At 37.9% G+C, this 12,617-nt stretch overlaps 1 protein-coding gene across 1 annotated transcript; it reads right to left on the bottom strand.

The window, feature by feature from the left end:
* Nucleotides 1-3,273: 3,273 nt before the first annotated feature.
* LOC118818500 (extracellular calcium-sensing receptor-like) lies at nt 3,274-6,540 on the bottom strand. The gene is made up of 6 exons (XM_036585754.1): nt 6,326-6,540; nt 5,928-6,219; nt 4,986-5,777; nt 4,604-4,828; nt 4,380-4,503; nt 3,274-4,175 (listed from the first exon to the last, which is right to left on the bottom strand). Exons 1-6 carry the CDS (start codon nt 6,538-6,540, stop codon nt 3,274-3,276), a joined length of 2,550 nt encoding a protein of 849 aa, XP_036441647.1.
* Between the last annotated feature and the right edge of the window lie 6,077 nt (nt 6,541-12,617).

The following is a 12,617-nucleotide window of genomic DNA, read 5'->3' as shown; positions in this document are numbered from 1 at the left end:
CCCTGGCTGTATTCCAGTCTTTCATCAATGATGTGTTCAGAGACATGCTCAACAAGTGGGTAATAGTCTGTATTGATGATATTCTTGGCCATGATCCAAATCTACTAAAGAACTGCGACGCTTCTTAGTCTTCGCAGATTTTTATAGATGATTCATTAGAGGCCTCCCTTCCTTTTCTGGTGGAAGTGGACGCTTCCAAGACTGGAATCAGAGCTGTTTCCTCCCGGAGTCATGGTAACCCTGCTAAACTCCACCCCTGTGCATTTTATTCCAGGAAGCTGAGCAAAATTATGACGTAGGCAGTTGTGAATTGTTGGCTGTCGAAGTGGTTTCGGAGGAATGGAGGCACTGGGGCGAGGGCGCTGCCCACCCTTTTACCATTCTAATGGGTCATGGAAACTTGGAATACATTAAATCAGCTCAACGTCTGAATCCTCGCCAGGCCCGATGGGCATTATTTTTCATGCGTTCCATTTTACTTTAACGTATAGACCTGGGTCTAAGAATGGTAAGACAGACCCCATAATACCCCCTTTGTGTATTGTTACTCCGATTTCTTGGGATTGTATGTAAGAAATTAGAAGAGCACAAATCACTGACCCAACACCCCCAGCGTGCCCGGCTGACAAAGTTTACATTCCAGTTGCCCTTCGCAATAATGTGATCCAATGGGTCCAATGGGTACACTCATCCTTGAGCTCAGGTCATCCTGGTATTACCCGAATGGTTTTCCTGGTTCAGAACTTTCTGGTGGCCCTCTCTATCCACTGATGTAACCAACTTTGTCAAGTCATGTTCTGTTTGTGGTTGGAGTAAAACACCTTGTCAATGCCCTTCTGGGAACCTTATGCCCCTTCCTATCCCACATCGTCCCTGGTCGCACATAGCTGTGGATTTCCTGACAGATCTACCCCCTCTAACGGAAACACAGCCATACTGGTAGTCATAGATCGATTTTCCAAAGCTTTCAGATTAATTCCCCTCAAAAAGCTTCCATCTGCCTTGGAAACAGTGGAGAGGCTGTTTCATGAGGTATTTCATTTTTACAGGTTGCCGAAGGACATTGTCTCTGATAGAGGGGTTCAGTTTACTTCACATGTGTGGAAAGAATTTTGTAGATTAAATATCAACGTCAGTCTCACTTCTGCCTACCTACCGTCTTGAATTATAGGATGGGGGATTTGCTTATACTGTCCGTGCCATCTTGAATTCTCATCGCTGTGGACACTGGATGTGGTACTTGGTGGATTAGGAAGGCTGTGTCCCTGAAGAACACTGCTGGGTCCCTGCGGATGACATCCTTGACCCTTCACTTATCACGAGTTCCACGAGGCCCATCCGGATCGCCTGGCCCCTTGCCACAGGGGTCATCCTTGTCGCAGGTCTAAGCTGGAGCAGCCGCCTTAGGGGGGTCTAGCATAGCTTTAACCAACATCTTTGATTTTATTTATTTATTTATTTATTTATTTTTTAATAGGTCAGTTGTACAGGTACTCTTTAGAGATCAGTGTTTTGCCAGTCTGGAAATGTTGGCACCCCTATTTTTTTATTGTTCTGTAGCACTGTTTCCATATCAGCTTGCTTATATTTGTTGATTTGCTAAGTATGCAACACACTATCCTCTGCTAACTTGTATTGTCTTAACCCTACAAAATACACTCAGCAATGGCGGATTCATGAGAAAGCTTATGAAGGTGAACCACTAATTATTGTAATAAGGGAAAGAGGAAAGTAACTTAAACTGGCTTAAAATGTATGTCTTCCTAGTGTTGAATGAAGTAAACACATTCTGTATAGAAAGTTTAACTTTCTATCAAAGTGTTTATGAAGCATTTAGGAATTTTTTACTATTTGATTTAAAATACTAAGGATATCATTTGACACAAACAAACTTTATCATAAAATAATTTAATAGCATTTTAGTGATATAATAATAATTTAATACATTTTAATGTGGTAAAAAAAAAAAGAAGAAAAAAACACTTGCTGGTGTTTTTAGTATTAGTAGCTTATTATTAATTTAGCTCATTATAGCTGATATAAGAATCCAAATACTAAATTAAAGCACAATGCTAATAAGTTAAATGGTTCTGTAATAAATGATCAGGCTTTAAGTAAGAGGAAAAAATGGACATACATTTTTGAGCATTACACAGTTTTTCTAGGGAAAAGGACAAAAAACTTAAAAAATAGTTCAAAAACATGATTTTGACAATCTACGGTGGGGTACCAGGAATTACATTCACATTGAAACTCTTGAGTTTCATTCAGTTAAAGCTATAAATTATTATAAGTATGTTTTAGAATTCGAAAAACTTAATACAAAGCAAAGCTGTAGTATCTAGATTGAGGAAGAAATATTCAAAATTCTACATTGTTTCTATGTCTCCACTCAAATATAAGCAAATTCATGACATTGACCACGTAAAGGCTTTTGTACAACAAGACGTTTTCAGATTTATGTATGTATGTATGTATGTATGTATGTATGTATTTATTTATTTAGCTATTTATTTATTTCTCTTTCATTGCAGCTCGTGTTCAGATTGTTCTCAGGTAAATTTGATCTGGTCATCAGAGGCTTCTACACAAACTTGTGGAGTCAGTGCCAGATTAAGAGCACGCTGGCATTAAAACAGAAGGGGGCCATACCCAATACTAAGAAATTCTAAAATTCAGGTAAATATTACAGACATTGTAATTTGTACTCACACTGTTATGCTGATAATGTGTAACGAAAAAAAAAAAATGACAACAATGTAAAGTTTAAGGCTTTTCACTGGTGGACTTTTGGACCCCACTGCATATAATCAGCAACATGTAAAAATGCAGCAAGCAGAGCATTGTAAAGGAAAATAATCCCCAAAGAAAACATAATTTATTCTGCTTTTCTTCAGAATTTACACTATTACCATTATCAGCTTTATGTATAATGAACTCAGAAGACACTTCTAGGATCACTATTTATTTTGAATTGCGAATGAATCAGCTATATTTGTGTTGTAAACATTGTGACCACTGGTCCTAGGAAAATCATTATAAAAAATTGTCAGTAGGTTTTTCTAAAATGTTAACGTCAAACCAGTCTTATTGATTTTGTTTACATCTCAAAGACAGATGTATGCAGATTTTTTTTAATGGTGACATTCTTCTTGAAGATAATACATTTTAAAATGTTAATATATTAAGATTACAGTTGCATGGCTCATGTGCTTTATATAAAGCCATATTAATAATGAACATTCAGCTCACTTACCCATAAAAGTGCCAACATCATGGCACTTTACCCATTATTTGCTTTTTAGTGTTTTTTTCTGGTTTCAGTATGATTATGTAACACTTTGGGAGAAAGATACAGAATAGCAAACCAAAGCTTGAGGCCAAAATGGCAAATACCTCGACAGCTACAGTGAACTTTCCAGGAGAGCTGACATAAGCTGGGATGAAGGTGATCCAAACTGCACAGAATATGAGCATGCTGAATGTGATGAACTTGGCTTCATTAAAGTTATCAGGCAGTTTCCGAGCCAAAAAAGCTAAAATAAAACACAGTAGAGCCAAAAGTCCTATATAACCCAGCACAGCCCAGAAACCTATAGCTGAACCTAAATGACATTCTAGAATGATCTTTTCCTTGTAGTGCTTTAGATTTTTGAAGGGGAAAGGAGGAGATGTTGTTAACCAAAGCACACAAATAAGGACCTGTATGAGAGTGAAAGCAAGAACACTGAGTCTCTGCTGTAGCGGCCCAAACCATTTCATGACATTACTGCCTGGAAGTGTAGCTCTGAAGGCCATTAACACCACTATTGTTTTCCCCAGAACACAGGAGATGCAGAGGACGAAGGTGATCCCAAACGCTGTGTGACGCAGCACACAAGACCACTCAGAGGGCCGACCAATGAAAGTAAGTGAACAGAGGAAACACAGAGCCAGAGAGAAGAGCAGCAGGAAGCTCAGCTCTGAATTGTTGGCTTTGACTATTGGGGTATTTTTATGTCTGAAAAATATGATGGCTATTATTATTGTCATAAATGTTCCAGTAATTGAAACAGCTGTTAGCAGAATTCCCATAGTTTCCTCATACGACAAGAATTCAATTTCCTTCTTTACACATTCATTCCTGTGTGGATTTGACCAGTAGTCTTGGTAGCATTGTTCACATTTAATCGAGTCTGTCAGAGAGAAATAAATAACAAGAATAATAAAAATGTTAAATGCACTGGGAAAATAATCAAAGGAAAGAGCTACATATGTTACATACTGTGTTCTGTGTAAACTTGGAGAAAAACTTTAAACAGGTTAGACTTGTTACAACTATTCTGGAATATTTAGTAGTTATAGCAGTAATACCAAAAATACTTTTTTTGTGTTTGTACCTGTCATATTACTGATCTCTCCTTCAGCACATGGTATACAGTCAAAGCAGCAGATAGGCTTTCCTTTCTGCACAGCCTTCCTGGTGCCTGGAGGGCAGCTCTCACTGCACACAGACACCGGCACCTATGATCAAAATAAACGTTTAATAATCTTATCTTGTACTGAATGGAGACACTCTAATAAAGTATGCATGATTAATTGAGACCAAAGTGCAATTCTATACCTGATTTGTATTTTGTGCCCACAAAATAGATTCCATTTTTACAGCTAATTGATTGTTCTCAGGGAAAGAAGAGTCATAACGTCCAACAATGACAAACTCATGGTGATCCTCAGTAGTTTGCCAGTTTATTATCTCATATTTTGCGACAGGGTCACCATTTTTATCAAAATATACCTCTTCGCCGTCTTTGGTTTTGAAGCGCATCCTTTTCAGATGTTCTAGAAACTGATGAAATAGAGCAAGTTTTAATTACAACATTATCACTTACTTCTCCATAAATCAACAGCACTTTAGCTGATTTTTTCTGGATTAGTACTACAATTATGCCAAAGCTGTTAAACGTTATGTTTAAGATTTGTGCTTAAACAAAGTTTTAACTTACTGTGAGAGGATCAGGCTGCTTCTTTGTGGGACATGTCTGCATGCAGCCAAGAAGGTCATGTAAAGTATGGGCAATGGCATATACTCCTTTATACACATTACAGAACATGGGCATCAGAGACAAGTCTGTGAAGGCATTCTCCGTTTCAGACAGTTTCTCTTGGCCTGTGCACACTGTTGTGTCTTCTGAGTCATTCTGCATTATAAATTTACAGTTAAATAAAGTCTCCCAGAATTCAGTAAATATGGCACTGCCTGCAGATTGCAGTGGATTTATATCCAAAATGAATTCCTTCAGACCTGTCACTGTTGTTTGGGCTAAAGCTAGCCCTATGGCTCCTTGCAGTATTTTATGCTTATCCAGTCTGGCTACAGTTGAATCAGAGATCCAAGATTCAGTTCCCACCCACTGATATCCAGTGATGTTGTGCTCATAAAATACATTCAGCAAAATCTCCAAGTCCCAATGACCGACAAATGCCACAATCACTCGAGAAGTAGAGCTTTTGATCTGCTGAATTATTCTCAGCACTTTCTCTTGTGAGTAGGTTTTAAAAAATGGAAGGGAATATTCTAAGCAAACACCCAACTGTTCTGCAGCCTTAGTAAATGCAGCCATCCCACTGTTACCATAGTCATCATCTCTTCTGATTGCTCCCACCCAAGTCCAGCCAAAATGCTTGACCATCTCTGCCAGTGCTCTGCTCTGGTAGTAATCACTGGGAACAGTGCGCAAAAATGAGGGATATATTCTTTTGTCACTGAGACACTCGCAAGTGGAATCATGACTGATCTGAAAAACAGATTCACATAAATATGTCAGGCATTAAATTCAGTCGTAATATTAATTTCATATATTAACTGCATTTAACATTAAAAGTAAGTTCAGGATTTTATGTTATCTAGTTGTTGTAATATTGATAATAATTGCTTGAATGCTTACTAAGGGAATGCTAAAAGGTCCAACGCTCTTTGCAATAGCCATCGACACTGATGAGTATGTCTCACCGATTATGGCTAGCACCTGGGCTGGCTTTGTGCATTGCTCATTTAAGGTTGAGTTCTCATTTCCATTAACAAGTGCCATAGCCATTCTAACCCCCATAGCTGTGGAACTGCAGGTGTCATACATCTTATATCCCAGTGAAACTCCAGGGAGTAAAGAGGAACTGTTGTTGATCTCTTCTATTGCAAAAATCAAGGACTGTGAAAACTGAATGGTTCTGAAATCAACACTGGATTAGAAAAAGACAGATATACATTTATATTTTTTAGGCTGACATCCAAAAGCTTTATTACTACTGTGTAATGTAACTGTTCAAAGTCTGTCTTACTGCTTACCTCATGCAATTCAGTGGTGATGGCTTGACCATATAAGACACATCCGTGATTTCCCAAGTCCTATGAAAGGGGAAAATCCCTCCAACTATGATATCACCATCCTTAGAAAGTTGTGGGTATACAGGCTCTCCTTGCAGGCTACAGAAGGTCCCATTTGTTCTGGAAAAATTGATTATGGCCATTACCACATTCAACAAAGTAAATATAGACTCCATCCACCCATTCAAGTACTGAGTAGAGATAATGATTAAGTGTGTGCAAGGTCTGATGTTTCAATTAGTAGAACAGGGAGGGTCTGTTGTATTTATACAGATAGCAATGCAAATCCTCTATGGCATTTACACTGCTGGTCCCCACTCAAAGGAGGAGTGACATTCGGGTGTGATCAGCGCTAAACTGAAAGACGTAGGCCTCAATATATCTTTAGCCTGTTCTTACCCATTAATTCATTTTGGTACTTTATTGTTTCTTCTTTTAGAATTTTGATAATAACTGCTATTTTTTGCTTTTACTTAAGTTTGTGTGCTTAAATTTTTAGATGTTAAGAATCTTTGTGTAGTCATAATTATTATTATGTGATACTTATTTAAACACTTTCCTGTCATCAACAGTTTTCGTCAAAAATCCAAATATTTAACCCACTCCTCTTAATGGACAATCAGTGAATAGGTAAATAACTATATGTTTTGCTCTATTGGTTAAAACATTTTACAGACTTTTAGGATTATACACCAGAAACTAGTGCTTTTGTCGATTTTTCGCCAGTTTTGTCACTTACCTGTATAAGTTCAATAAGTGAAGTGTTCTATATTGGCCATATTTGGCATTGTTTCTTACTGCAAAAGCCTGTTTCCTGATCTTGCATACCAGCTCTAATGTGATAAACTTCTCTATACCACCGTGTAACTTTTCTAGCCTTGACAAATTGTGTGCTTAACAATACAGATAGATACATTTCAGCACCCAGTGTTGTATAGTATGTTCTTTGTACATGATTTAAACAGTCAAGGTCATTGACTGAAGAGTATGTGATCCTCTTGGATGAGTACCTCATGAAAAAGTTGATTCATGTTTCTTTCACCACTGCTGTCTATCAGTCTTCTCAGAAGACTTTGCTGTCTAAGGGTGCAGAACGTCAGTGTAAAGTAAGAAAAAAAGTGGAAAAAATTGATTTTGTGCCTGAATGAATGATTTAAGGTTTTTGCTGTTTTGCTAGACTCTCTTGATTGCTCCAGTATATGGCCAGCTATATGCTTTGGTTAGTCCTACTGCATCCCATGCAGCACCTTTAGCCTTCTATGCTCTATGCTAATCTGTTTTGCTGAATACACACGTCAGATCATGTCGCTCCACAAAGTTTAATAAAAGATGACCACTGTGCTACATGAAGCAGTACTATATAATGTTTCTTGTAAAAACTGAAAGAAGTAACTATAGAAGTTAGATTGGCTGCAGCCACCACAGGGAGGCAGAGAACCCCCTTTGCAATCTGGGCCAGGATTACTTACTAACTTACCTACTTAAAAGGAGATCTGGCACTACTCAGTGTTGTGTCTTGGGTTGGTCTCCGTGTGCAGATATCTCCAGAAGAAATTTGGAATTTCTTCTCAAGGTGTCTCTTTGCATTTTGAAGCATTTCTCTTTGAGTCACACATTGTGCCAGTGTAAGAAAATCCAATTTATTTATTCTTCTTATTATTATTATTTATTTATTTATTTATTTTTATTCAGAGGGCTGTTGTCAACAGCTCCCTTTCTTTGTTTACTTTCTTTTGTAACTGAGCAAAAGCTTAGTGGGACCTCTGAGGCCTCTTACCCTGGTTTATACCCCCAGTGAAGTGCCCAAAGAGTCTTCTTTGCCCTTTCTATAAAATATAAGTCACAGTTCTTGAGGTCTAGGTAGTGTTCAGCTCCTTTTTGAGTTCCTTTGAGTTCTTTCACTAGTTTCCCTTTGAGTCTTTGTTTGCTTTGTTCTTGGTTCCATTCCCAGCCTTGAGTGGGTGTCTCACTCAATTAACTCATTTCCTGTACCCAGAAGCCTGAGTTTGATCTTGTCCTGTGCTACGTCCCCATGTTAAAGCAAGACTGAGCCAGATAACCTAGACCCAGCATAGTTGGTGTATGTTAAGACTGCCTTTGTCAACCCTGAGTGCCCAAGCCTGTCTAGACAGCAGCCTCCCAAGGTGTTTCACAGTCCTCTGCATTGACTGTCCATTCCAAGCCCCGTCTGCCTGGACTATAAAGATATGATTGGAGCCCTAGGCATTTTTGGGGTTTTCTGGTGCAGTGCCCCTTATTGTTCGAACAGCAGCCTTTACACTTATTTAGGAATTCCTACCTGTCTGTGGTAGGAAGGCTGGTCCTCAGCTTTTTCGCACACTACAGGGGAATCTCTTGGTGGCCGATTATGCCATTAAATTCCGCACCTTGGAATAAGAAATTGGCTGGAACATGGAGGTATTGATGGTTTGCTACCATCAGGGGTTGTCTGAGGAACTCAAGGATGAGCTGGCTGCTCATGATCCACCCTCATCTCTTGAAGATTTCTAAGAGCTGACCCTCAGGCTGGACAGTCACCTTTGGGAGCATTTTCAGGACCAAAAGGCTGATGCTGACCACTTTTCCCCAGCAGTCAGGCATTTTTCTACCTGCTACCATCTCAGTCAAGCTTTACATCAGCAAAAGCACACCATAAGAGCTTTGTTGTCTTCAGGGACAGCTGCTAACTTTGACACTTTTGAAGGTGTACAACTGGGTTCGCATACGGAGAAGATATCAGTGTTTCCTATCTTAAGAGGTTGCTGGACTGGCCTGTTCTTGGGGTGGAGGAGGAGTAGGTCTGGCCTGCCACCTTTGATGAAAAAAAAAATCTTAGAGGAAACATGGATATCTCTGCTCCTGACCCAGGCCCCATGAACTACAGCTCACCTTAGGTTTCCTCTGGCTGCAGTGACACAGTCTCTGGATTGACTTGCTGACCATCATGCCCTTGGATCACTACGAGTACCTGGTGATGCCTTTTGGGTTGATGAATGCTCTAATCTTCTTACAACAGTTCATCAACGAGGTCCTCAGGGCGGCCTTGAACCACTACATGTTCTTCTACCTGGATTATATTTTTGTTCATAGGAAGACATTAGACAAGCACATAGCCCATGTCAGGTGAGTCCTCCAGCTACTTTTGGCCAACTACTTTTACATGAAACTTGAAGTCTCAGTTTCATGCACCATCTGTCTCCTGAGTTTGTTGTATCCAAAGGCAGTCTCCGTATGGATCTAGCCAAAAGGAAGGCAGTCGTGGGATGTCTGTGCCTTAACTCACTCCAGTTACAGTGCATCCTAGGTTTCTGTCATTTTTTCCAGCAAGTAAGAAAACTCCAGGGTGGTATCAGTGGTCACCTGAAGCCAAGGAGGCATTAGAGAATATCAGTGCCACCAGACATACGCTCCAGTCCTCCAGTTGCCCATGGTCCTCTTCCTTGTAGCGGTGGATGACTCTAATGTCAGTGTAGGTTCAGTTCTGTCACAGTGTTCTGTTCCCAATGAGAGGCTTCATGCTTGCGCCACCTTCTCCCACTGCCTCACCCCCAGGGAAATATGTGGGTCTTCTCAAGGTGGTTAGGTGGGTTAATACTTTTTCTTACCGGTCTCTTCTTTCCCTGTCCATGTAGATCAATCCAACTTTCCAGTGTCCTGCATCTTAAGCCGTTGTTGTGTAGCCCCCATGTGAAAGCTCCAGTTCGCCCTGCCCTGAGCCTGGCCGCTGGCTCCCTGGCTTACACGGTCAGGCATTTTCTTGAACTCTGGTTGTCTGTACCCGAAGCCCTAGGTTTAATCCCAGGGCAAGTCCCCACATTACAATAGCATTACTAAGTGCTGTGAGTCACCCTGTAAACCTGAAATAATAATTTAAGAATCAAAGATGTTGGGTTTTATTTTTCAGATGACGTCATACATCTTTACATCTTAATGTCACTTTAAAGACTCATAAAGAAGCTCCAGCTCAGTATGTAGCTCTAAAATGCAAAATCAGCATTATACTTACAGGCTATGATGGCAGTAGTTGATCATTCACTTACATCCCAGGAAAGCACATTGTTCATCAAGTGTGATTGTGTTCTCTCTGAATATTCTGTTAATAAAATGTTTTTTTTTGTTTTGTTTTGTTTTTTTGTTTTGTTTTTTTTTCCCTTATGTTGGATGCAACTACACAGTTCCACCAGAAAAGTCAACAAATCCCTAAATCCTAAAATCTTGCATAATGCAGCTTTTAAAATGGCCATATCAGACATGTTTCAGAAAAAAATAATTTCATTGTTAAAAAAAGTAAAATATGCATCTTCTTATAAAAATTAACTTTTAGCATGAATAGCATCTCCCTCCAACAAGTCTGATTGTAGACTATAATTTAAAACTGTGCTGTGAGGGATCTTTGAGTTATATCATAAAACTCCAAAATAATATCCAAATATCTGATTATAGTCAGACTTGCCTGGACTTAACAATATGCGTATTAACTTTGTTTTCATAACTATGACTATTCACACTAAATGCAATTATTTGAAATACTTGATGCATAGAGTTGCTCATATGAGCCTATATGAATCAGCAAACATAATAACCTACTACTTCACTTTTAATAAACACCACTTGTGTCGAAAAAGTAAATGTAGAGGCCATTATTGAATGTTTTGCAGTTGCTTCAGGTTAGTTTGCTAACACCAACCTCTCAAAACTCTTTGTACTTTGTGTCTGTCTTGCAACTGTTTTACCAGTTCGTTTAATAGTTTCTTTTGTCTAAACCCTAGAAAATACATCCAACAATGGAGGATTCATGAGAAAGCTTAGAAAGTGGCAAGTTGCATTTTTTTTTTTACATTACATTTTGTTGTGTAAAGAGAGAAGAGGAAAGAAATTTGAACTGGCTTAAACATTCAGATTTCTTTCTAGTGTACAATGAAGTGAATACATATTCAATAGAAAATGTAATTTGTGAATGTTTATGAATTTGTTTATGAAGCATTTATGGAAAAATGTAGCTTTTCAACTATTTGGTTTAATATACTAAATATGCCATTTGGTACAATAACTAAAATTACTATGAAATTGTTTAATAATATTTAACACTTAAAGTGTTGTATAATATAATAAGGGTATAGTATAATAAAGTTCTAATTTAATCATTTTATCATTTTTATTTGTGGTAGCAATTTTTTTATTCTAGCTAATTATAGCTGCTATAAGTAGATAAATGCCAAAGTATGGCTTAATGATAATGAGCTAAACGTTTGTGTAATAAATGAGCAGGATTCAACCAAGTGGAGAATGTGGGCATACATGTTTTGCACATTACAACGGTTTTTCTGTGGGGGGGTGGGGGGGTGGGGGGACTTTAATAAAAATATTTCAAAAGCATACAGTATGCAGATTTTGACAAAAAATCTACAGTGGGGCCCTGAAGTCAACGACATTGAAAATCTGGGATCATTCATTCATGCATTTAGTTCTGTAAATGGACCAAGGAATGTTTAAGAATTTTGAAATTTTAAGACAAAGCAAAGTTATGAGACATAAAATAAAGAGTACATGTTCAGGTTTATGTACTATATCTAGATCACTATTTGCATATAAGCAAATTTATGATCATACTCTTTTTTTCTTTTTCCTTCTATTGAAGCTCTTGTTCATATGATTTTCAGGTAGATTTGGCCTGCTCATTTGAGGCTTTTATACAGTCTTGTTGAGTTCTTGCCAGTTTGAGTGTACAGTGTCATTAAAACAAAAGGGGAGCTTGCCAAATGCTAAGAAATTCATGTAAATAGATTCTGCTTGTCACTCACACTGTTATGCTGATAATCTAATATATATATATATATATATATATATATATATATATATATATAGATAGATAGATAGATAGATGTATATATATGTGTGTATAAAAATGTTCACTAATGGTCTCAGACATTGAGGTTCCCCTGAACGTAATCAGCAATTTTTAAAAATGTACCTTAATGAAAAACAATATGCAGATTTTGATAAAATATCTATATGATCAGCAAAATATGAAAAAAAAAGGAATTAGGAATTATCTGATATGAAATGTGCCATTTGAAAATTGTTCACAGTGGTGGTGAAAAGAATCATGTTTTGCAATAGTTTTGAGATAACATTTTCGCCTTGAACATATATACATTTTATTAATTAGTTTATGGTGGAGAAATACATGCATTCTATAAAAAAGCAAAGTGTAAAGTCTAAAGCAAAGTAGTATCTAAAGATTGTTTATTTA

Source organism: Colossoma macropomum, unplaced genomic scaffold (genome assembly GCF_904425465.1).
Source record: "Colossoma macropomum unplaced genomic scaffold, Colossoma_macropomum, whole genome shotgun sequence".
Lineage (NCBI taxonomy): Eukaryota > Metazoa > Chordata > Actinopteri > Characiformes > Serrasalmidae > Colossoma > Colossoma macropomum.
This window is presented reverse-complemented; position numbering and strand designations above follow the sequence as displayed.

Coding starts and splice junctions, on each gene's coding strand:
- LOC118818500 (XM_036585754.1), bottom strand. CDS start 6,540: ATGGAGTCTATATTTACTTTGTTGAATGTGGTAATGGCCATAATCAAT. Junction 5,778..5,927: donor GACCTTTTAGCATTCCCTTA/GTAAGCATTCAA, acceptor TCTGTTTTTCAG/ATCAGTCATGATTCCACTTG. Junction 4,829..4,985: donor AGCAGCCTGATCCTCTCACA/GTAAGTTAAAAC, acceptor CTATTTCATCAG/TTTCTAGAACATCTGAAAAG.